Source organism: Pholis gunnellus (assembly GCF_910591455.1).
Source record: "Pholis gunnellus genome assembly, chromosome: 17".
Lineage (NCBI taxonomy): Eukaryota > Metazoa > Chordata > Actinopteri > Perciformes > Pholidae > Pholis > Pholis gunnellus.
The window spans coordinates 3,534,744-3,561,232 of NC_136544.1; the positions used below are offsets into that span (position 1 = coordinate 3,534,744).

General features: G+C 42.7%; 2 protein-coding genes across 2 annotated transcripts; both read right to left on the reverse strand.

The window, feature by feature from the left end:
* Window positions 1-143: 143 nt before the first annotated feature.
* Window positions 144-12,782, reverse strand: LOC306709452 (NACHT, LRR and PYD domains-containing protein 3-like). Its single transcript, XM_079177608.1, has 12 exons — window positions 12,752-12,782; window positions 11,865-12,000; window positions 11,245-11,530; window positions 7,537-9,337; window positions 7,277-7,447; window positions 6,157-6,330; window positions 5,817-5,990; window positions 4,465-4,638; window positions 4,141-4,314; window positions 3,792-3,965; window positions 3,459-3,505; window positions 144-1,209 (listed from the first exon to the last, which is right to left on the reverse strand). The coding sequence occupies exons 3-12, from the start codon at window positions 11,516-11,518 to the stop codon at window positions 614-616; spliced, it is 3,759 nt and encodes a 1,252-aa protein (XP_079033734.1). The 5' UTR covers window positions 11,519-11,530; window positions 11,865-12,000; window positions 12,752-12,782; the 3' UTR covers window positions 144-613.
* A 3,449-nt stretch (window positions 12,783-16,231) lies between these two features.
* Window positions 16,232-26,485, reverse strand: nags (N-acetylglutamate synthase). The gene is made up of 8 exons (XM_079177091.1): window positions 25,662-26,485; window positions 24,675-24,946; window positions 22,389-22,602; window positions 22,125-22,305; window positions 21,808-21,847; window positions 21,518-21,649; window positions 21,236-21,418; window positions 16,232-18,743 (listed from the first exon to the last, which is right to left on the reverse strand). Exons 1-8 carry the CDS (start codon window positions 26,019-26,021, stop codon window positions 18,584-18,586), a joined length of 1,542 nt encoding a protein of 513 aa, XP_079033217.1. The 5' UTR covers window positions 26,022-26,485; the 3' UTR covers window positions 16,232-18,583.
* Window positions 26,486-26,489: the final 4 nt, after the last annotated feature.

Sequence of the window (26,489 nt, forward strand, 5' to 3'; positions counted from 1 at the left end):
CATGTTTGCAGGATTGTGCCTTCAAGTTTCTAAAGTTACATTATGCTACTTCTACTCTATGTTGCAACAGACGAAGTTGCAATCATGTGTTGGAAACTCATTCATTCACCTTAATTCTGCAAATAAGACATGATTCCAGTGAAGACTTTTCCAGTTGTTTTTTTATTATCAAACAATGCAATACAGTCATAATTTGCCATTGTAGAAGTCAAGGTGTCTTATTGTAATGGTATGATAACCCCCCCAAAAAATCTAATCGCTTCCCATGCGCAAAGGATTAACATGCATGTAATCCAGTGAAATGTTATCTCATTGACAACAGCCTCATGTATTACTCTTTGTTTACTGTAACAGAGCTGAAATAAAGATACAAATAAACACGCCCACAGTTCCACAAAACCCTGCCGACTGATGCGGCGTTGCCAGATTGTGAATGCATGAAGCTCGCGTCACCCTGTCGCTGTGGCCTGTCCGCTCTGTGCATCACGTTCTCACTCCCAAACATGTGAAATACTTTTTTGAAAAACGTTGCTGCAGATCACACCTTTAAGTTTCTGTTCATGCATTCTTCTCCCTTACTCTGGTATTTTATTTTTCTGTATTATTTCTTCATTTAAGGAGATTTTCCCTCTGAATTCTGTCTGACAGACGTTCCCTCATCTAGCTGACACAGAGACAGTGAGGAGCCATATTGTGAGGAGAAAAGGTCTGAACATGACGAAGATCTAAAACAAAACCCAGGGTAGAGGGGTTCGGTGAATCTGGAGTAGGAAGTGTAGACGTGTGTCAGTGTGTCAGAGATCATGTAGAAGGACAGAGTGCCAGCAGGCCAGTCCAGATACACTGCTACTCTGTGAGTTATTCTGCAATGGGGACGTAACGATGTTTGTGTGTTATCGTGCCAGTAAGCATAGTCGTTGTCCAGACTCCAGGACTTGTCATTCCTTCCAAACCAGCAGTCAGTATAATTCCCTCTCCTTCTCATTCCTCGGTAAGCCACTGCTATGGAATACATTCCCTTCATCTCAACTTCCCAGTAACAGCGACCAGTCAACCCAGTTGAACACAGCAGCTGTGGTAAGTAATCAAATCTCTCTGGATGATACAGATAAGGCTGTTTCTCCTTCACATATTCCACCTTTCTGTTGTCCTCAGACAGTAGTAGCTGTCTGTTTGCTGTGTTTGGGTCCAGTGTGAGTTCACAGGCGTCTGATAGAGAGAAACAAATCAGTAGAACATACTGTTATAGAACATTTTAGAGTAGTAAACAATGATGACGTTTAGTACAGTCGAGTACAATTGCCAAGCTATGCAAAGGCATTAATCACTAAAGATCACTAAATTGTCAAATGGTGGCTGACTTCCAGATCTGTTAGTGTTAGTGAGTGGCTAGAATACATTAGTAAGTGGCCACATATTTAGGGGCCAGATATAGACATGTATTTGGTGGAGAAACCAAGCATGTAACATTACACCACTGAGAAATTACTAGATACAAGTCATTAGATACTTCCAGCCATGTTATCAGTGTTCATGAACAGAACGTCAAATACCACGGTACATGATATCAGTTCAGTGGTAGTTCCAGTTTAACGAGTGACTTTCGGCCAAATGCGTCCATCGTTGCCGGTGGTGATGGCAGCTGTTGTAAACAGGACCTGTAGGTGTCCTCATTAAAGCCTCAATCAATTTTAAATCCATATTCATCTGTGTTTATTATCTAACCAACCATTTACGTAAGGTACTACGAGCAACCACAGACGCATTCAGCTGTCACCAGTTAACACGGTCACAAGTTAAACTGAAACACCTGATGCTCTGAAACCGTCGGGATGCTTTTGGAATTCTGTCAAACTTGAGCATGCTGATGGAATAACGGAACATGACACAATCAGACATTTTGATGCTTGTAACAGTTTTCATTCAATGTTTAAAGCTTGAGAACTTGTCTGTGAGAAAGAAAGATTGTAGCCGACCCCTCTCACTCTGGACATGAACTTTTTTTCCCCATCTGCAGTTGGGCTCATCAACAAAGCCCGGGACCCCCACTGACTCTGTCGTCCCCAGGACGATTTCCTTCTGCTACACTCCCCTGCACATCCCTTCTATTTAAATACACCTGACACTTTTACATACACTTACATTATACTTGTTTATAGTCCTGTTATCTGTGTGTTTGTGCACTTTATTTTATATTTTATTGTACATTTTAATGTTTCTATTTTTTGCACTGTGTTGAATGTTGTTGATTGTTAATGTTATGCACCACCCGCCATGTCAAATTCCTTGTATGTGGAACAGACCTTGGCAAATAAACGGTTCTGATTCTGATTCTGATGGATGGCTGGGGCCAAACATCCAAACGTATAGGCTCACGACAAATGATCATGGACTAAGCAGTCACTTTCAAAGGACTCTCATCACCCCCGGAGTTTTCCATGTCCACTTTAGCCGCGCTATGTCATGATTACATGCATTTCCACGATTTTTAGCAGCAAATATTACGCAAATAAGACTTTATTAATGAACACAATTTCTGATTTCTGTTATCAAAACAAATTGTGGAGGGAGAGTTGAGCTTGACCATCAAAGATCTTGATATCTGTAGTATTTTATGTCACGTTTTATTTGCCTTTTGTCTGTTTTTTACTGAAGAGTCTTTTGATAGTAGTTTTTCAAACATCTAATTCAATTTAAATTCTGTTGTGTGAATATTTTATGCCACTTGCCTAATGTGCCTCCCCATTTTAAAGTTAGTTGTAGTCCCTCATCTGGGTTGATTAAAGGTCCCTCCATCTTAAAGGTGCTATATGTTGGATTGGGAGCATTTCTATTGTCTCTTAACGGCGCGCAACATGGCGACCGCTGAGCTAACAGTGCAAACAACGGCAACATTTTACGACACTCATTCCTCTGTTACTCTGTGTGCAGGCCAGGGTCCTGCAAAGTACTGCAGTGGGTCTTAAATTAGCCCATTTGTTAGTTGGGCTGATGTAAAGTAGTCAGTCTGGTGACCTCAACAGAATGTGTGCTCTGGGAAAATGGGGAAAAAACAGGACAGACAGGCAAGCAATCCAGGAACTCCAAAATATAGGAACAAGTAATTACAAGGAGGGAAACATAAAGATACTACATGGAACTTTTGCTAATGTTGGCGGTCCCTGTGGACAGAAGCAGTAGTGTTTACGACAACCAGAGTCCCTTTAGAACTCCTCTCATTTTACTGCAGCAGGTCCAGCAATACGGCCTGGGTCTGTCCACGGTGGACTGGTCGCTGCAGGAGGACCCGCTGGAGTCTGAGCTGAAGGAGTTTCTGGTGAACCTGTATGTTTTCATGATTTTGTGTAAAAGCCTTTATTGTAGTGGCTAAATCACTGAAAAGACCAACATGATCTAATCACAGGACATTTTGGAGTGCCTGGATTGCCTTTTTGTTTATCCAATAAAAAAATACTTACACTTTCGCAGTCCAGATGTTAACCTTTGCACTCCGCCATGGTCCACTCTGAAACAATGAACATAGGAAGAAAAGTATAAGCTATGATGGCCTTTAAGTGTAAAACGCAACATTTAAAAAAACTGAAAGCACAACATTTCCCAAAATGGAAAAAGTAGAGACAAAAACTCTTGTTCCAAAAAGTTTTCTTGGGAGCGGATCCTCTTCATGGTGTCTGGCATGGTATAACGCCACGTTTCTACAGTAGCCCAGAACGGACAAACCAAACACAGGCTCTACAGAGCTCCTTTTACAGTTTTTTTTCCACTAGCCATATATAAAGTATGAGCCATACTTTAGAGTCTCCAGCCTCCACTGTGGATCGTCCAGTCCAGCAGAGAGGAGCGTCACTCCTGCGTCTCCTGGATGGTTGTAGCTCAGGTCCAGCTCTCGCAGATGGGAGGGGTTGGAGCTCAGAGCTGAGGCCAGAGATGCACAGCCTTCCTCTGTGACCTGACAGCCTGACAGACTGCAAACATGAATCAATACTCAAGTAACTGTTGTTTTGACTGTGAAGATTCAATGAATCAGGACGCAGTAACAACAATCATTAATACAACTGATCTGGACTCGTAGATGACACACAGGGTAAGAATCTGTTCAATGTGAGAGAAAATGTTTGTGTGAGAGCCTTTAAATCTAACCTGAGTGTTTCCAGTATACATTGAGGAGTCTCAAGACCAGCAGAAAGAAGCTTCACTCCTGAATCCTGCAGGTCGTTGTTATTCAGGTCCAGCTTTTTCAAACTAGAGGTCTGGGAGCTGAGAGCTGAGGCCAGAGCTTCACAGCTTCTCTCTGACATCTCACACTGACTCAACCTGGATACAATTAGTATTGATGACAAAGAATATTCTCTTGTGGGTCTGCAACACAAAATACTCAGCCAACAATGGTTTCATATATAATTAAATTTTTTTAAATATATATATCAACGTCTCTAAAGATAACAAATATTTCACTGTGCTGACCTGAGAGTTTCCAGGTTACAGTGTGGACTCTCCAGTCCAGCAGAGAGAACCTTCACTCCTGGATCCTTCAGGTTATTGTTACTCAAGTCCAGCTCTTTCAAGATGGACGTCTGGAGGCTGAGAACTGAGGCCAAAGTTTCACAGCTCTTTTCTGACAGATTACAAGCCCTTAGCCTGAAGAAGAATAGAAAATGATCAAACAAACAAATAATGATCTCGGTTAAAAGCTAGAAATGACGGCCAGGGCCTGACGTACTGAATTCACTGTGTATAAAGATGGACTTAATCCCCATTTGGTATGAAGAAGGGCGTTTGTGGGTGATTTTACGATTTATCCTACAGATTTTCCTTGGTGTGAAAATGGGGGAAGTCAAAGATGCTCTGCTAATCTGGTAGATGGAAACATGCTGACACCAACATATCGGCCTAATGGGTAACCAATATGATGACAAAGCCATCAGAGGAGCAAGACCCCATTAAAGCTCATCAAATGGGCTCCTGTAATGTCAACTACATGTAGGTACTGGCATTTTCTTTTGAGACCCATCTTTAGTCTATATTTTTACATTTTGGTGATTTGGCACCAGTCCGGTAAATGTATGCTGAATTAGCCATTAGCGGTTTCTGTTTGCAACATACCCATGCATGTAAAGACAACTATCAATAGATTGCTGTAATAAGAAAAATTAAAAATATGATGATTGATAGGCAAGTTCTGACGCGTATATTTGGATCTTCTTCAACTCTCCCCATTGAGAGGCTTTTGACTTTCTCTTTTGTCTTTTGTCCCGCTGAATGTCTGTGTCTATTACAGACAAATCCTATAATTTCCCATTGGTTACAATGCCTTTCAGAATGATGAGTTACATAGTGTGTCACTATATGAAGTGCTGTGAAGAGAAGTTAATCTTCATCTGGATGCTCTGCTAGAAGATCACTTGTACTGTTGCAGATTTGTGCAACAGGATGTTGGCTCAACCAATCAGCTTGCTTGACCTCTGCATAGGTTTGCAAAGACATTTATGTTATACACTTAGATGACTTTAGGAAGAATATCATGGTTGGGCTTAAAATAAGTACATAAATGCAGTCAAATATGCTTATGGAAACAATGTCAAAGGGACAACATGGCACTAATGTAACTTCTTGGGACCTCTCACACATTTTAGTCACTTGTTCAGAGTGTAGCATATTCACACCGATGTGTTTACATTGTCAGTCAGTATAGACTACCATGCCTAGAGAGCAAAAACGGCGTTCCTTTTGCACACAAAATGACTTACAAATTGTCGTCTCATTCATGCACAAAATGATTATAGCGGGCTGATGTGATAGTACAGAAACCAGCTGACCTGAGAGTTTCCAGTTTACAGCGGGGATTCTCCAGTCCGGTACTGAACACCAGCACTCCTGAATCCTGCAGGTTGTTCATACTCAGGTCCAGCTGTCTCAGACCAGAGGACTTGGAGCTAAGGAATGAGCCCACATCATCACAGCTATTCCACGTCAGGGCACAGCCAATCAAACTAGAAATAGAATAAGTGATAAAGACAAATTCAACTTTCTATTTAACCAGACATAATCTAGGACTAGAGTCTGATTTAGCAAAAACAAGAAGTTCAGCTAATGTCAAGTCACTCTTTAAATGACAGCCTTCAAACAGATGTAGGTCTGGTTAAACAGAAAGCTGACCTGAGAGTTTCAAGTCTACAGCGTGGACTCTCCAATCCCACAGAGAGCTGCTTCACTCCTTCGTCGTTCAAGTCGTTATTATTGAGGTCCAGCTCTTTAAGGCTGGAGGACGGGCAACGGAGAACTGAAGACAGAGCTTTACAACTCATGGATTGTAGCTCACACTTACTCAGCCTGTAGAAGCATCAATAACAGTCAATGCAGTCTGACAGAACTCAAATTCACTGAAGTTTATTTCTATTAGTTCTGATTGTGTCCTGTTAATTTCTTACTCTTTCTTACTAGTTACCTTAGATGACCAATAGGACTAACTGTAAAGGGATCTAGATCCAGGAGCAGCTGCCAGCTCACCTAACCAATGTACACACTCATCCTTCAACGCCAGTGCAGCTATACTCTCTTCTAGATAACTGAAAAAGCATAAAGGCAGATTATCATTACTACAATGAGAACAATCGTCATTTCACTTGAGTGTAGGACCCGTTGATGCCAGTCTTAGAAAATCTAGATGTATAGACGGTAGAGATCCCAGCTATGTAACTGAAACAAAATAATTTGCAGCTCTGATCGACCTTGGTGTCCTGGAGACTGTTTCTCCATGATGCAAAAAAAACTCCGGAACATTGAAAATCTGTAAACGGCGAACAGCCCCGTGAACGATGAGCTGAAATTCTCACCGGTCCACTCTGCTCACATGCCCTGGTTGTACCATACATCATGGTAATCCATCCAATAGTTGTTGAGATTGTTAAATATTTACCAAAATAAACTAGAAAAGATTACCAATCTCTTTAGCATCGATCATCTGGGAACCATAAATGTCTGTACCAAATAAGATGTTTCATATATTTATACCTGGATTAAAGTGGTGGACTGACCACTGACCTTGAGCCACACAGATATCGTAAAACTGATGTGAAAGACAGCCTTAAGTAAAGCAAGCAGACCTGAGAGTCTCCAGTCTACATTCCTTCAAGCCACCCGTGAGCTCTTGGGTTCCAAGATCCGTCACATTGTTGTGACTCAGGTCCAGCTCTCTCAGATTAGAGTTGACAGAGCTGAGAGCTGAGCCCAGAGCACAAACTGATGTTATAAAGAGCCTTAAATAAATCAAGCAGACCTGAGAGTTTTTAGGCTGCATTGTGGATCCTTCAAGCCATCCGCGAGCAGCTGGAGTTGTGGATAGACCTCATTGTAACTCAGGTCCAGCTCTCTCAGATTAGAGGTCGGGGAGCTGAGAGCTGAGGCCAGAGCAACGCAACTTCTCTGAGAAAGGTTACAGCCACTCAACCTGAGGATGACACAGTCAGAAAGAATGAACAAGGACCTAACAATGTAACATTTACAATATCAAATATGTAAAGTAAGTTGTGCACCTACAGAGATAGACTGGAGGCTTGAAGCAATGGCAGCAACCTCAGAAGACTTTCCTCTGAACCAGAGAATTTCTTCAGATCAAACACATCCAACTTGCTCTCTGATGACAGTAAGATGAAGACCAGAGCCGACCACTGAGCAGGAGACAGTTTGTTTGTGGACAGACATTCTGAACTGAGGTACTGTTGGATTTCCTCCAACAGAGAATGATCACGCAGCTCATTCAGACAGTGAAACAGGTTGATGCGTCGCTCTGGAGAGGGATTCTTCCTGATCATCTCCTTGACGTACTGGACTGTGTCCTGATTGCTCTGTAAGCTACTTCCTGATTGATTCAATAGGCCTTGAAGAAGTGCTTGATTGGTCTGCAATGAGAGGCCAACGAGGAAGCGGAGGAACAAGTCCAGGTGTCCATTTGGACTCTGTAAAGCCTTGTTGACTGCACTCTGGAAGACCTGATTGACTGAAGATTGCCCAGTGATGAGATCAGACTGTTGGCAGGTTGGTTGTTCTTCTGACAAGACGTTGACACCAGAGTTGACGAAGGACACAATGACATGAAGGGCAGCCAGAAAGTCCTGAAAGCTCAAGTGGACGAAGCAGAAACGTTTGTCCTGGTTCAGCCCACAGTCCTCCTTAAAGATCTGTGTGAGCACGCTTGAGTACACGGAAGCAGCTTTAATGTCAATGCCACACTCTTTAAGATCTGCTTCATAGAAGATCAGGTTGCCTTTTTGCAGCTGCTCAAAAGCCAGTTTTCCCAGAGACACAATCATCTTGCTGGTCTTGGTGTTCCAGAGTGGATCTGTCTCAGCTCCTTCATGATACTTGACATTTGCCAGTTTGCACTGATCTAATAGAAAATGGATATACATCTCAGTCAAGGTCTTGGGCAGCTCTTCTCTTTCTGTGGTTTTCAACAAATCCTCCAGAACTGTCGCAGTGATCCAACAGAGGACTGGGATGTGGCACATGATGTGGAGGCTTCGTGATGCCTTGATGTGGGTGATGATTCTGCTGGCCAGCTCCTTATTCCTGAATCTCCTTCTGAAGTACTCGTCCTTCTTTGGATCAGTGAACCCTCTCACCTCTGTCACCATGCCAATGAACCCTGGAGGGATTTGACTGGCTGCCTCGTGTGTTGTGGTCAACCAGAGGCAGGCAGAAGGGAACAGTTTCCCCATGATGAGGTTTGTCAGCAGCACGTCCACCGAAGCTGAGTCGGTAACATCAGTCAGGATCTCGTTGTTGTGGAAGTCCAAAGGAAGTCGACACTCATCCAGACCATCAAGGATGAACACAATCTGGAGTTTATCAAAACCAGATATTCCTGCTTCTTTGGTCTCAGCAAAGAAGTGATGAAGAAGCTCCACCCAGCTGCATTTTTTCTCCTCAAGCAAATTCAACTCTCGGAAAGTGAATGGAAATATGAACTGGATATTGTTGTTGACTTTGTCTTCGGACCAATCCAGGGCAAACTTCCGTGTCAAGACTGTTTTCCCAATGCCTGTTGCTCCTTTTGTCAGTAATGTTCTCACTGATCCATCTTGACCAGATAAGCATTCAAAGAGGTCTTCTATGTTGATAGATGGTTCCAAATCAACTGTTTTTCTGGATACTGTTGCAGTTTGCCTGACCTCTTGTTCTGTGTCGACCCTCCCAGACTTTTCCTCTGTGATGTAGAGGTCAGTGTAGATCTCATTCATCAAAATCTGCTTTCCAGATTTTGTGGCTTGCTCAAACAAATGCTGAAACTTCTTCCCCAGGTTGGATTTGACTTTACGCTGGCAATCAATGAGAGTCTCTGAAGGAATGTGCAAGAGATTTCATTGATTAAAATATGCTATTGTTATTGTAGCAATCCTAACATTTCTAGATAGACATAAACCAGGGCTCCAGATTGATCTGTAAATGTGACTAAACATTTTCATTGGTCACACTGGTGGACCTGACATTTATCAGGTCTCGCTCTGTGTGTAATTGAGTGAGACTGCAACCTGTACTCCTCCTCAAGTGCCATCACAACCTTAAATTAAACCAGTAATTCAAAATGAAGACATCTACTGATTTTTTTTTTTATCAAGAAAAGTGCTGGTGACACGTGCTCTAGAAATCCCAACAGACACCCGACATCATCGGTGGACGTAACCACTCCAGCACCTGTCTCCCCTTTTCCTGGTAAGATGCCAACTGACCAGAAATGCCAGATTCATTTCAGAAGTGAAGGTGGCCATGGCCATTTTAACAAGATAGTACTGTGAGCAACAAAGCGTGGTGTGGCATTTTACATATTTGACTAAATATTGAAAGACTCATTTTTAATTTCTGATGGCAGACTGTCATGCAACCAATTTAATCCTTTAACCCGACATTAACAGATATTTGTGGCCACTTGGGGGCGGTGCAAACTAGCTGTGAACACAACACTGATGAACAGTATATTCACCTTTTGCTTTGATATTGTGAATCTGTTTGCAAACAGTTGCTCATTGATACACTCAGCAGTTATTGATCAACTATAACATCCATTCATGTGTTTCTTATCATCTGACTAAGTCCAATATTCATTCTCCTCCTAGCTCTGCAATACTTGGGCCATGTGTATTGACTGGAGGCAGATTGCATTCCCAAACGTTTGTCCTAAAAATGGGTTAGCACATCTTAGCCATGGTCACAGGTGTCATTTATCACACTGCAGTTACAGATTTAACTCTGTTTCTATATTTTTATGCATTCATTTATTTTCCTTTTTTTCCCTTTATTGTTTTACTTACCGTTGGATGTTGTTAATCGCTGCACCAAGTCATTCTTATTGATTAACTTCAAAACCATAATTGTCACCTCGACTGCATTTTTGTCGTAGGTCTCTATGATCTCATCCATTGTGTCCATCCTGTCCGCATTCCCTAATTGACTCTTTGGGATTGCTGGGAAGCCTCCCAAGAACTCGGCCTGCTGTTGTTTTGTTTTTTCTATTCACTGATAATCAATAAAATACCAGTGCACAATGGACAGGCAATGGTTTGCATTACTGTGTTAAACAGACCAAACCTATAGGCTGCATCCCATGAAAATATGAACATGCCCACAGCCTCAAATGTTGGTCTTACGGAAAACATAGCAAGTTAGCTTTTCCAACAGCAAAACAACACCTAAAGCTCGCTGCACAGTAAAGCATTGCAGAGGTAATGTCGCAATGCAAATACACCATCATACAGTCAGCAATATGTTAACCATTTTTGCATCAGTTGCAAGGGAAATTTTATTTTGCCTCCTGGGCCAAAGTTAATGCTCACTTTTGGGCTAACTTTACTTTACCCAGTAGTTGGGAAGCAAGACACAGGAACTTATGGTTCTCAGCATATATTCATAAACAAACTGAAACCTACACTGTATATATATGACCACAAGACAACTTTACTGCTCATTTCTTCTCTGCTCTGATCTCAAACACCTGTCTACTTGTGTACGTCTTTATCAGGTCCCTCGGGTGTTGTTCTCGCACAAAGTAGGAACTTTACATGGTGGATGTCTGGCAGCACAGAGCAGTAAGGAAGCAGTACGACACACCATTTTACGGTCGGTGCCAGTGGCACATCTTTGCCATGGTCACAGGTGTAATTCATCACACTGCAGTAACACATCTAACTCTGTTTCTATCTGTTTGTGCATTTCTTTATCTTCTTTTTTTCCCTTTATTGTTTTACTTACCTTTGGATGTTGAGATGATGTTTGATAATCGCTGCACCAAGTCATTCTTTTTCATCAACTTCAAAACCATAATGGTAACCTCAACTGTATTTTTGTCGTAGGTCTCTACGATCTCATCCACTGTGTCCATCCTGTCCGCATTCCCTAATTGACTCTTTGGGATTGCTGGGAAGCCTCCCAAGACCTCGGCATCCTGCAGGAACCATTTGAACTTTTTGAAGTCTTCATCTGCCAAATCCTCCAATGTTGCCAGCAGCTCTTCACGTCTTGCCATGGTTTCTTCTTGCTGAAATACCATTACACCCATAGAAATAGAATTGGATTTAAACAGGCATTGTTTCTATTGTCTTTTGACTTCACAGAAAATGGCCAATGTTGGAGCATTAGACCCAGCGCTGCCACTGGCCACCAGCCCGCTGTTTGTCTCATTTTCTGTAACCAGTGTAGCTAGCAAGCCAGGTGCCAGCTAGTTAGCTAGCTTGCTAATTCCACCATGCTTTAATGCTACAATGTTGTTACTCATCTGGCAATAGCAATGTGCTTTCCTGCGCTGTGACAAGAGTGTGTGGATGGAGCATTAAATTGTACTTAATTTTACTTAAAATTTTACTCATTTACACTTCATGAAGGTACTCGACTGTTGGCGACTGTGGCTCAGTGGGTTGTCCTTCAATAAATGGATCCCCAGCTCCGCTGGTCCATGTCGATGTGTCCCTGGGCAAGACACTGAACCCCAAATTGCTCCCCCAGCTGTGCCTACGGTGTGTGAATGTTGTATGAATGTTAGTTAGCCGCCGCTCTGACCATCCTGCCACGTTGATTGGAGTGGAATCTCTGTTCTACTCCAATTCTATTTTCATGATTCCACCTTGGTCACAATTTACAGTCAGGGTGCTTTCAATAACATCAATTAATATAGTAATAAGTATGTTATGTAGTATTTAACAGTTTGTGAATGTGTTGGTTATAACACTACAAGTATTACAGTGCTACAAGTTTGGCACACAAGGCAACACATAATGTAATAATCATTACATAATATAATCTAAAATGTATTCATGATTTGTGTAATTGTTAAAGGGGCAGTCCAGTGGTTTAGTGCCTTACCTCCATAATGTTGGGAGTCTCATAAGCGACAGATTTAAGTGGTCAAGATCAGAGCATGTTCTAACTTTTCTATGGGTGAAGCTCTAAAACACTAGGGGGTGAATTTCCCATAATGCAACTTATATTGTTTTTCAGTAGACCATAGAGCAACAGAAGACTGAAGTTCCCATTTAAGTGGAATGAATAATGTTTTTTAATTATGTAAATTGTATAGTTAAAAAGCTAGTTATACAATAAGTTCATTGGTTCTCAGTTAACCCACTTAAGATAAAGCTGACTATATTTTTAGAAATAATTATCCTCTCACACTTATGATGTATTTTTTAAGCCTGAACTTACATTACATATATACTTAATACACGGAATATTGACTGAGTGGACTTAAGTATTGAATACTGACCACCTGCAGGCTTGAATGGTGGCTCTGAAAAGCTTGCTCCTTTGTGGTGGATCAAACACTGGAAGCATAGAAACAGCAACATAGAACAACTTTTATTATTATCATGCTCATTTTTCAAGTTCATATACTTATATTTTGGGTTTCTCCTAGAACATGTTTACATGCTTAAATGTTCAAAAAACATTATTCTTCTAATATTGTCGATCTGAAAAGAACTGTATTAACCCCGTCTGAAACGCTCTTTTTTAATGCCCGTCTCTTTCAGACCCCCTCACGAATAAGCCCAGTCTACTCGAATTGGCTTGCGACAAAAATAAGGTGCACCTTTGCAATGGTAGTTTAGCTAATTAACGATGCACATGACATAAGATGGCAAGCTAAACCTGAATGGCTTGTTGAATCACATGTTTTCTGATCTGGGCAGCCCATAAAAAAATTACTGGGTTGACTTATTTCACAATTTGTGGGTTGGAAGGCACGCTGGATACCCAAATAGATGTGCACAAGCAATGAAAGAGTTTTTTTTATCATATGTCCCCTTTAAGTATTCAAATATATATATATATATATCTTTTAATATGAATGATCAAATCATTAAATTCTTATGAGTGTCAATACATATCTACATTCTACATGCTAATGTTACCCACATTATCCACTGTGAACACAAAATCAGCTTGAAATATGTTTCAAGAAATAAACCCAGAGTATTGAATTAGTTTAAAAAAATACAATTAGCTGTAAATTGTTGTGCACAATACCTTTTCATGTTGTTTGATTGGAAAACGTCTAGAGAGAGAAAAAGAGAGTAGAGTTGATCTCAACCTCATAGGGGCCAAAAAGAGAAGAAGAACAAGACATTTTCATCAGCGTAGACAACATTCACCTACCTACATAAACAAATATGTTGCTCTTGTCTGAAGGCCACACCCTGGACTCCAGTTACAATACCACTGACTCCAAGCACCATTAGGAACAACATGGACTGTGCTTATTTCTCAGTTTACACATCCTTGATTCCTTTCCCGCCTGTTCTCCTTGCATCTTAGTCCCTTATATCTGAGGAGGTGAGGAGGAGACGCGAGAAGAGGAGTTTTTAAAGTTAAAACCAAACCAACAAAACAATTTTAAGTATAAAGTTGGTACAGGAAATGTTGCCTCTGGTGGTCCTTAGCCCCATCACATGTCAGGTTTTATCCCTTAACTAAGTAACAGTAGCTCCTCATGAACCCAGAGAAAGGTGTACTTACCAGGCGGCAACCTCCGGGTCTGAAAAGTGAAGCCAATGCGGAAGTGTGTATGTTCTAAAGATTATCCTGCAGCAGACAAACCAGTTCCACATCATTCTGTGCTACTTCTTTTTCAAACTTTTAAAAAATATTTTTAATTGGTGTACATAAAGACATTAAGACATTAATAGGTGCCGTTTTAACCAAACCTCACGTTGCATTGCATTGGGCTTCTTGCAGCATGGCCAGGACGTAGTCGGCATTGCTCCTCTTGGATCGGAGCCTCCTTTCCAGCACCCTGGAATAAACTTTCCCGGGGAGGCCGAGCAGTGTGATACCACAATAATTGGAGCACACTCTCCGGTCCCCCTTTTAAGAATGGGAACCGCCACCCCGGTCTACCACTCCACAGGCACTGTCCCCGACTTCCACGCAACTCTTAAGAGGCGTGCCAGCCAAGACAGCCCAACAATGTCCAGAGCGTTCAGCATCTCAGGACGAATCACATCCGCCCCTCGCGCCTTGCCACTGACGAGCTTTTTGACCACCTCAACAACCTCTGCCAGGAATATCGATGAGTCTTTCCCTGAATCTTCAAACTCTACCTCCTCCACGGAGGACGTGTTGGATGGGTTCAGGAGTTCCTCAAAATGTTCTTCCCACTGCTGACAATTTCCCCAGTCCGGGTCTGTAGTTCTCCTTCCCCGCTGAACAGAGCCTGAGCCAAGCCCTGCTTTCCCTTTCTGTGTCGTTTCACGGTTTGCCAGAACTTTTGCTCAACTGGTATCCCGCCTGCTGTCTCCGGAGACATCTGGGCCAGCCATGCTCAGAAGGCCTTGTTCTTCAGATTGACGGCCTCCTTCACCGCTGGTGAACTGCCCCAATGCTTGAACATGGTGTTTGTTATGGCCAATCCATGAATAGCAGAGAAGTCTAACAACAAAGCACTACTCGGGTTCAGATCCTCCCGAACGGCCATTCATCGTTACCCACATGAGCACATGTGTTTTGTGGACTTGGAGAAGGCCTACAAACGTGTTGCTCAAGGAGTCCTGTACGAGGTACCTCGGTCTTTGCTACGAGCCATCCGGTCTTTGTATGACCAAAGTGAGAGCTAGGTACTCGGCACAAAGTCAAACACGTTCCAGTGCGCGTTGTCCTCCGCAAGGGTGTCCTTTGTCACCAATCCTGGATTTTAAGGAACAGCCGGTTTGGGAACCTCGGAATTAAATCCCTGATTTTGAAAAAGTCTGTTGGCAACTTTAGAACATGTCCTTTAGCACTTAGTGGGGCAGATTGCAGCCGAGTGTGAGATTGAAAAAAAAAAAAAGTTAAGTTAAGACTTGATAATAAAAATATCCCGAAAATCGAGATTATGAGATAGTAAGTCGAAGTTATGAGATAGAAAGTCAAAATTATAACACAACAGTCATAGAAGCAGCTCTTTGGCTGGTTACTCTACATTTGAAATGGAAATGTATTGAGTACATTGAAGACTACTTTAAACGTGGCTTTACAACAGATGAAATACTTCACGTAGGATTGTGGAATTGAAAGGATTTTAAGCTTTGAACAAAGTTATTGTAATAACTTGTTTGATATATGTCTTTGCCATTTTCTTTAAAAGTTTGATAGAGTAATGTGGGTTTCTTAATTAAAAGGATTTTTTATAATAACAGAAATGTGCATAAATATATTTTTACACTTGAATAAACAATAATCAAATGCAGAGACCGTTATTTACCAATATGTTAGGAGTAGTTACATTTACACAGTCTTACAGTTACAACCGGCCCTTTGAGGGCGACCGTAATGCTGATGTGGCCCAGAGTGAAGATGAGTTTGAGACCCCTGCTTTAGAGGTTATCTGGACATGTCCAACTGGTAAGAGGCCCTGAGGTAGAACAAGAAAACACTGGAGAGATCACATAACTCATCTGGCCCGGGAACACCTCGGGGTCCCCCAGGAAGAGCTGGAAAGAATTGCTGGCGAGAGGGACGTCTGGAATACCCTCCTAAACCTGCTGCCACAGCGACCAGACCCCGGATAAGCTGAGGTTAATGAATGGATGGAAGTTTAAAAGTATTAGCGTCAACAAATACTTAAAGTTGGCTACCAACATTAAAAGTAGGATCATTATGCAGAATAATATATATTGTTATTGTATTATATTGTAACAGAATTGTACAGAGGACACAGGAAATAGTGGCAGCACAGCAATCAGAGACAGTCAGTTCTGCACGTTTTAAGGGTATTTTAATTAAACACACTTCAAGCACACAAAATGTTCACATTTGTTCAGCTCCCTGATGAGATCAGCTGCAGGTGCGTCTCTTCCCACACCTGAACCCAATGCTCTCCTGAAGGAGTGGGTGGAGCCCTCTGGCCTGAATGTAGAGTTCTCTAACTATCCATAATCATTTATTAGCTGAATATATTTATTTAAAAAATTCTGAATCTGTAAAGGAACTAAAACTGTCAGATAAATGTAGTGGAGTAAAAAGTACAATATTGACCGCTGAGATGTAGTGGAGTAGAAGTAGAAAGTTAACCATATTTAAGTTTTTCAATGATTAAGACATTTACTTTTAATGTAAATGAGCTGCTAGAGTGCATTTAGAAGCATCGAAATGGAGGCTGTTTATCGATTATAATTTTTTCCACAGGCCCCCCTACAGAAGCCACATAGCACATTACAAACATATCCCACATACTGTATTTGTGTTCTCCGAGAAGTCGAGAATTAAGTCATATTTAAAATTATTTTTTTAAATCTACCCACCATATAAAACTGAAACCACCAAAAAACCCTTCTGAAATAAATCTCACCATTGGGTATAATATGGTCCATACAAATGTTAACTTCACCACCACCGAGGCTTGATTCACTTTATCATAAACATACAAATCGGCAGGGGTATTTATGCTTGTGCTAGTGAGCCATCACGATTTAAGCCAACTCAAATTCTGCTCCATTTATAATTGATACTGTCGAAAACCACAATTAAGAAAATAATTGACACTGCTTTATTATTATTGTATGTAAACAAATAGTGTTTCTTGAACCGCAGCTAAAGAATTAGCTTAGCATTTAGCTTTAATTTATTAGTCTATTCTTATAATCAAACTCCGGATGGCATTGCTAACGTTACCTGCAGTGGACGAGGATGGACGGCTGCTCCACAAACAGTAGAAAAACTGAGAATATCTGCAGATTAATGTTCGGCCGAATGTTTTGATTACCTCCCTTACTTTTAAGGGTTTTATTGCATTTGTGATGAGAGTTCTCAGCATCTATAGGAGTAAAATGTAGCCACACTTTGGATCTTCATCTTCTCTCTGCCATGATGCGAGTCTCACGCTGTACTCTGTAGCCAGAGTAAAGCACAAAGAGACAGAGGTCTCAATCAGTAACTTCTAAAGTACTGATAGCAGAACCGTTTCAACACCAATAATTTGGAACCGGTTCTCGTTTAGAACCGGCTTTCGGGGGGGAATCCCAACTCATGAACAGTTGAAAATAAAAACAGACTAAACTGCAAGTGAAGGCTCCTTTAATCCTGATTAAGCGCCTTCAAACTGTCCTCAGTAGACCAGTTTATTTCAAGGAGCGCACGCACGAAGTAAAGCGACCAGTAAGCATACAAATCTAATCAACTTCCCCTCCCACTAAATACTGTAAGCCTCTCTGTTAGTTACCGGTTTGCCAAGAGACGAACCAAAGAAAAGGTCACATGACTCACAGACCGGTTTAGTGGGAACCAAAGCCAAAATACACAGGAGCTCAGAGACACATCGTCCTGTCTCCTCTATCTTCAGCTCAACCTGCTGTGTGATGAGAACTAGTCCGTAGGAAATATGTCAAACATTATGGAAGAAAAGATAAATGAATAATGAAAAACGGCACATCCAGTATTTTTAAAGAAAAGAATAAGCACTGTGTAACATTCTGAAAAGTTATTACTGAAATCATAACATTAGGATCAAGTGCTGGACCCAAAAAAAACATATCTGTACATATAACATTAATAACTTTCAGATATGAGCCCCAATTTATCAAATAAATAAATAATAAAAATAGCATCGCTTTTTTTTATGGGTAGGGTTTGTGTGTGTATTCAAGTTATCAAGTTATAGATGCACACATGACCATAAAACATATTCCCCATTAAACTACACCCAGTTTGTGTTTCCAAATGTGAGGAACAATTCTGCCCGACAGTCTTTGGTAAATACACAAGACCGTAGTTCTGAGATTCCTCCACTCTGGACAGCATCACGAGTGTGAAAAACATCAGCTCCGTCTGGAATTAAAAAAAATAATAAATAGAAAGAAAGAAAATTGTATTTAAAATGAAGTGGAAAATGTAGTGGAAAAACACCGTAGTGGTGTTTCTTACAAAGTAAGAATGCCTATGAACTTTAGAGCCAACCCCAGCCTTCACAATAGAGGATGATTAAAAGCTTGTAAACATTCCGTAAGTATGAAATTCTCACTGCAGATTTGGTTTTCAAGTTTTTAAAAGAGAGATAAGGAAACAATATTGATTGATTCATAGCAGAATTAAGGAGCCACGCAGCCATCAGCTGGGTGGAGGTGGTTCAGGACCCGCCGGAGGCGGTGTGGGAGGGCGCGTGGAACGAGTCGGGGAGGTCCTTGGCGTACTCCACCAGCTCGTAGGAATCTCTGATGTCTGTCAGACCAAACCAGAAGACGGTCCACGCCCCGTTAACACAGCTGCCATCACAGTGTTTGAAGTACCTGCACACACAGAGAGAGAGAACGTCCAGGTGCCGTTGTTTATTTTGAAATCATGTCGTAACGAGGCTAAGGGCCCCGTTTTAATGGCAAAACAACAGATGCAAAGCGGTAGGTCTCGGGGTGCAGGTGTCTTTGAACGCACCTGCTATCAAAGTGCAACAGTGAAGAGGAATATAGATCACAGGGTGAGGTGGTTAGATAATAGGCCGGTCACATCGTTGCTCTCATAGCTCTGAAACAGCTGAGCCAATCACAGGGAGGCACGCCGACAACAGCAGAGTGGCCCGATGTGAACACACGGCACCACAACCTGGCGGCATGTTAACATTGACGATAAAACTAAATTATGAAACGTCTGGTGAAGCCGTTTCAATCCGATTCCAGTTTTAGTCTGAAGGTGCGATTTTTGTTGGTTAAATGTCCAAAAAGTGAAGTGACCATATAGTTTCTACCACTTTGGATTTAATCGGCTAACGTAAAGATTGGAAGATATCAGTGTTATTTTGGTAGAATTTTGCGTTGGCTTTCTGATGACTGTACATTTTAGACGGAATGGACCCTGTATAGAGATGATATGTTTACCACCTATTTGTTGATTGTACTACCTCACATTGCAGATGGTCACATCATATTGTAAAATGTGAGAAAGAAGTATTTTGAGAATAAAACATGACGTGGAAAGTTTGCTTTAATGAGGTTGGAAAAGCAGGCAGTGACACTGAGGATCGAAGAGCCTAGAATAATAATAATAGATCAGCTGACCCGTCTGATGTGTGTAGAGTGGCAAGTTCCACTTGTTCGACTCACTCTGCGGTTTTTTTCTGGGTTTTTTTAAATGGAAAAGTCCACTTAGCCAAAAGCAGTGATGTAGTTAACAGCCCTGCTGCATGGAAGCTAAGCAATGTACCGCTGTGAACGGGGGCTGCAGCAAAATGTATTTTAGCTACCGAAATAAAAATCGATATTGGTTTAAGTGTAAGCTATATTTTAGGGGTGTAACAGTTCACAAAATTATCGGTTTGGTTCAATACGACACAGTGGTGCCACGGTTCAGTACGGCACGGTTCAATACAGCGAAAAAGCAGAAAAGCCATCATAAAGTATGTTCTTTTTTTATGATGGAATAATTTGTGTACAGGAAGCAGCAGCAACTCCTGCTTTGTCTTCAACACGTGGTCTGCTGTTGTGCTTCTGTGAAAGAAGGTCACACTCTCTCTGCACTGCCGGTGCTTTCTAAAACGCTAGATTAATGACATCGGCCTATTTGTGTCGTTACAGTCAGCAGCTAGCCCGTGACGTCCGGCCGTCTGTTGTCGGAGCAGCAGCGGGTGCTTCGGACATTTGGTTCTCTGTTTGGGCTTTTGTTTTCTTTTACAAATCAGGAATTATGGTCTGGCGAAAATGGGCTCGTGAAGGAGTCGTGTCACGGGGCTCAATAACATTAAGCATGTTCGTACATCCCGGTTTTCCACTCCAGAGTAGGGTCTCTGAGGCTATAAATATAACAATCGCCGTGGCGATTTCTTTAGCTCGTTCTGAATAAGGGGAGAGTTTGTAGCGTGTGTGCTGCTCTTGGTTTTCCTGCTAAGCTAGTTTAGCATAGCGTGCCTCCCCAGAGTAGAATGTTGTTCTTCCGTGGTGGGAGTGTCAGACAGCACATTGCCTGTTACGTCGGGTGGTTTGCCTCGTTGAGCGCATTATATTTACCACAATTTAAGCTTCTGCATGTTCCGAATTCAATCGTATTATTCAAACGTGTTGTTTGGTTCATAATGCGCACCGAACCGTAAGCCTCATACCGAACGGTTCAATACGAATACGTGTATTGTTACACTTCTACTATATTTAGAATATTACCTTGCCGTTAGAAGGCTCTTTCCAACGAGGAGCTGAAGCTGTTAGAGGTCTGGATGGTTCATAATGTAGCAGAAGATCACAATTTAGTTTTGAACCTAAACCATTCAGCACTTTATAAAACGACAGTAGTATTTTGAATCTATTCTTAGCAACTCCATCATGCAGACACCTACGTGACGGGGTAAAACATTTTTTGAAGGACTCTGGAAATATGTTTTTGACACGAAAACATTTCGACCACAATTTTGATTTAGGATTTGTATTAATAAGGAGCACTAGTGGGAAGCTACAGAATGGTATACAAACAAAAGAAAATGGACCCGCCCTTTAAAATTGTTGACCTGCCACTTGAAACGAAGGTCTGTACATCTCCAGATTATACACCAGTTCAGGTTTACCACACTTTCACAGTGCTCGTGAACTTCTGGGGTCACGGTTCCTAGACTTCACCTTAAGTTGTAGCACCGAACATGCTTTTAGTTATTTGTTTTAAAAGGAACACAATCACAATTTTTGCTCATGCGTGGTGTAGAATACACACACTGTAAGTCGCTTCGGACAAATGAATGTAATGTAAATACCAACATGAGAGTTTTTAAAATGTGTGTGTGTGTGTGTGTGTGTGTGTGTCTCACCAGGGGTTGATCCTGTTGGTGGCTCTAGACCTCCAGAACAGCTTGCCCAGGTCCTGTCTGATACATTCCCACAGGATGTGGCTGGTGCCCTGACCCTGCTTGCTGCTGCTCACCACAAACTTGTCGAGGTAGGGGGTGCCGCTGTTCACCGGCTCCACGGTGATGATGGCCGCCGCGCTGTAGCTGGAGGGACAGAAAAAGACGTTCAGGAGAGAGGACAGGACACAGATTGCATTGCTGACTCCGATCTGGATTTATCTGTGGACATTGCTTTGTATGCACCCTTCAGAGAGATAGATGGAGTGCAGTCGTCCCTTCAGGGAGTCAATGTAGTCTCGCCTCAGAGTTTTGTCAAACGACACGTTGATGAGGGCCAGCAGGCGCTCTGCATCAATGCCCTCCAGGGAGCTGTACCTGCACACAGCACACACAGAACATGTATTCACTATAAATGCAACAGGTGAGTCAAATGCACGGCATGCTCCTGTACCTTTGAATTTGAGAAGAAGAAAAAAAAAAACATGACTTTGGGGAAATATAGGGTTACCCGTGTATGTGTGACAAGTACTTGCCGGTGTATGGGGTCTCCGTTTTTAAAGAGTGTTCCCGACCCTGAACCACAAATACAGACAGAAAGAACAAGAATTTAGATGTACACTCATGTTAATCATTGATTATCACACCACACACACACACACACACACACACACACACACACACACACACACACACACACACACACACACACACACACACACACACACACACACACACACACACACACACGTTCCAGTGCCCTCTCGGGTTACACCTCAAAATAGACAGTTCTCCGCGCATGTAAACACGTGGGGGAGAGAGAGAGAGAGAGCGAGTGAGTCGGTGGTCTCGCCTCTGTGGCTGAACAGCTCGGTCAGCAGTGTGTCCGCGGAGGTGATCACCGCGGAGGACTCGGTCAGCAGCTGATTGAGCAGTCTGGCTATGGCCGTCACCCTGCGGCGCTCAGCGGCGCTCAGCCACTCCGCCGTGGACAGACTGGGCAGGTCGCTGGGCAACGACACTGTTTCGAGCACCTGTAGCACAAATACAAATTATTAATGTCCGGACAAACAAACTTTATATCTACTATGTCAGTGGAAGCTCAGTCAGAGCATGCCTTGTTTTCTTGGCTGAAGAGACCTCCAGAGTTGTTCAGGAACATGACTTTGTGGGGTTGCAGAGCTCGGGAGATCGCCGCCGTCACCGCCGTCTGGTCCAGCGCCACCGAGCAGCCCCGCCCGTCCCTCCCCACCGGGCAAATCAACGGGATCGTCCCGCAGTTCAGGCTCCACTGGAGGAGGCTGGTGTCCACGGTGACGGAGGGCGCAGCGCTGCGGGAAGAGGACGATGAAGACGAGGTCAGATGGGTGTTCGGGTTGAGGAAAGGCGGTAAAACGGATGTGTTCGCCAAAAGCAGCAGTCCGTCCACTGTGATATGACTTTAGCAGACCGCTCATGTTTGTCATTAACTTCACTCCCATTCAAATCCAGACAGCAGAGAACAAGGTCTTTAAAATGTTATACACCAAGTTCAGTTTCCTACTCAGTCTGTGAAAACTGTTGTCCAAAGGATCTCTCTAAAGTTTGAAGAAAATGAACCCACATCATATCGACTTTGGCTTGAGACTTAAATTTAGGGCTGCACCGAGTAGTTCAAAGCTTCATTCATAATGTTGACATTCGAATTCTAAATTAACATTTTTTGCACGTGTAATCAGTGTTTAAACCTGGTATTTCTGGTACAGGTGCAATATGGGAAATGTAAGTTTCAGCACTTTTGGAGCTTGACTCATAATAGTGACTAAAAGTCAAGATATCCAAGTCTCTGCTGCATACATTTTGACCACTTTTTTTTTAGGGATAGGTATCGTTAGGACTTTATCGTTACTAGTACTCTTATCGGTTTGGTTCCTTATCGATACTCTTATTATTATATTGTATTTAATTAAGAAAAGAATCGACACTGCTTTATTATTCTTGCATGGAAACAAATAGTCTTTCTTGAGCAGCAATACAACAAGTTCCTAAATCTATAAAGTACATTTGCAGCTAAACAATTAGCTAAGTGTTTAGCTTTCATTTATTAACCTATTCCTATTATCAAACTCTTCATGGCATCGCTAACGTTACCTGCAGTGGACGAGGATGGACAGGCGAAAACTGAGCATTTCTGCAGATTGATGTTCTGCTTGTTGGTCAGATGTTGTGATAAACTGCTGCCGTTTCCGCCGTTACTTGTGAAGGTTTTATTGCATTTGATACAACGAGAGTTCTCAGCCTCTACTGGAGTAAAATGTAGCCACACTTTGGATCTTTTTCTTCTCTCTGCCGCGATGCGAGTCTCACGCTGTACTGAGCGAGTGATACACAGTGTGTGTGTGTGTCAGAGTAAAGCACAAAGAGACAGAGAGGAGGTTTGAGACGAGGAGGTCTCACTCAGTAAATTCTACAGTACTGATAGCGGAACCCTTTACCTTCGATTTCATATTAAAATAAGGAAGAAATTAAGCTATATTTTACACACAAAGTCATATTGATCCACATTAGGGAGTAACATTTCACACAGCCAGCTACTAAACGATAAGTGTAGGATAAGTCTAAGAGGACAAGACTTTATTTATCACTTGAGCCATCAAAATGTCAGATGTTCAGAATGTGACAGCTGATGATGAGTCTTCCATATGAAGTGGTAATCGATGATTGGCTGGATGTATTCCCGCTTTTATGCTTATACACACTGTATTCTATTTGAGCTGGTCAATGTAAGCATGCGTTATCTATATCTATAACATAGTATTATTAAAAGGGTAACTTTGGTTACCTGGATCCTATTTTCCCATGTTTCTGTGTCGAAGTGTATCAAGTGTCTCGTATCGAATAAGAAAGCTGCAGACGGGAGCCGCTCAACGGGCTGCAATGTAATTGCTCGTCGCGATTGTGTCCGACAACATTATGGAAATAACCCTGAAGATAAATTCTCTACGTTCCGCTTCCGTGAGAGTTGGGGAGGAGGAGTGCCGGAGTCGTCTACAGTTTGTTGCGTCGTAGTACAGAGAGCGTAGCTTAGCGCTATCGGAAAGAGTTCCAATGCCTTAGCTGACTATTTCGACAATGTGGATGAGGGCAGCGAGTATTCAGAACGAGACTTCTCCTTTCCATAATGAGTTCAGACACTCAGAATAACAATCTGAGGAAGTCAGTGGCAAAATCAAGCACTTTTAGTGGACGTACATTGATGCTGAGGAGTTCAAGTGGAAAGATACTGAAGTTCCCCTTCAAGCATGAAAGTTCATTCACAGTACTAGTTGTCAGAATAATCACAAGTCCACTGACTAGAGTTTACTCCACTGCTGATGTGAAAGCGTACAGGCGTACCCCCCCCCCAGTGTGTCAACCCCCTCACCTGCTCCCGCGCGGGGCTTCATGCAGAAGGAGGAAAGACTCGGCAGAGAAGAGCGGCAGGACGGAGGCCGAGTGGTGCTGCAGAGCTTCGGTCAGCTGCTGGCTCCGCTCCACCAGCCCTCGGGTGCACGGAAACCCCCCCCCGGGGTTCGTCTCCTCGCACGGGGACCGGCCCATCACCACCACGGACTTCATGTCCATGCGCTGCAGGAAGGAGAGCCCGAAGGCCAGGCTCTGGACCACATCCCTGCTGGAGAAAACTGAGCTGTCCACCTGGGGAGAGACAGACACAGACGGACGGACAGAGTCAAGACAGAAGCAGACTCTCTCCCATTGGACAATGTGGACACTTGTAAAAATAAAATAGCAGTTCAAGACCCATTTGTTTAGACTTGCTTTAGTTTGCTTTTAAGTGTCTTTTATGTTTTGAGCTTGATGTCTGCAGTTCATGTCTGTTTTTGTCTTTTGAAGTGAAGCACTTTGTGATGTCTACTCTTTATAGATTGCTCTATAAATACACTTTAGTTAAACTATTGTGTTTATAACGTTACAGGTAGTGGTCCAATGTGGGCCCCCCCCCCCCCCCCATTGTTTTCAGAAAATAGTCATTTTTTTGTGTCTTTTTTGCTTCACGTTGCTTATTTTTTTGGTAGTTTAATAAGGTGACGCCTCAACTCCGATAGATTTACAAACAAATAAATAGTTGTTCCCATTTTCTATGTATCGTATTAATTATGAAGCATACTATTTTTTACCTCGTAAATTTACACCACTTGTTTAAAAAAAAGCATAGAAAAAAACAGCACATTTTTACTCCAAAAACATAATTATGGATTGGTATTAAATAATGAACTAAAACTAATTAATAAGGGCCTACTGTCAAATGTTCAACTCGCAGAAATGAGCTTCCATACGACGTCCACATAGCGGTTACGTCAGCCGGTAGCACATGTAGCCTACAATATCTGAAAAGTGGACCCCGCCATACCTCGATTACAGCAAAAGCAGTAGACTGAGCCGAAGTCGCTCTCTGGAACTGGGTCAGCCAGTACCGAGCCTCCCGGGAGTTTCCCCCAACTTCGTTGAGAAAAGCCTTCACGTCCCGGTATATCAGATTCAGGTTGCTCGGCGCGTGTTTGTCTGCGGCGGTGAAACCGCCCAGCTGCTCCTGCTGGGCCGAAGCCGCGGGTTTTCCTCCCGTGCCCGCCGCGTCAGCGCTCATCGCTCGGTGCTGTGAACCCAACATCTTCCGCTGCCGCTGGCCTGGAGTCAGAGACGGGCTCGACAGGTACCTCCCTGCCTTTACCATGGCTCGACAACCGGAGGCGCCGCTGGTCACTTTGGCCATGTTGCTTGCGGAAGAGTTATGGGTCCCTCGGGCTGAGCGCTGTAGTTGAGGAGGACTGCATCAGTTTTCCCCGCCTGGTGCGAGCAGCTCCTCGTACGAGCAGCTCCTAGTAGGCGTGCAGAGGGTCTCAAACGCGCTGCTGCGTCGGCAGTTCTCAATTTCCACTAGACTGGGATGTGGCGGGGTGAGGGGGGGTTGTACTGACCCCATACAGCCATTAATTCAAAAGGACAGCAAAATGCTAACAAGTTAAACACCTTGAAAGGAGTTTGATTGTGTCTATAAAGCTCATGTTAAAGAAATATGAACGAACAAATCCCATTAGGATGATGTTGATAATGCCAAGCCTACTTCTGATGCCAAGTACAACTTTAAATATACGGCCTAATTGGCCGATTTACACAATTAACGTACCAGCTAATTAGGATCGTTCGACATAAGCCAGGCGTGCGCAGAATCGATCAACGG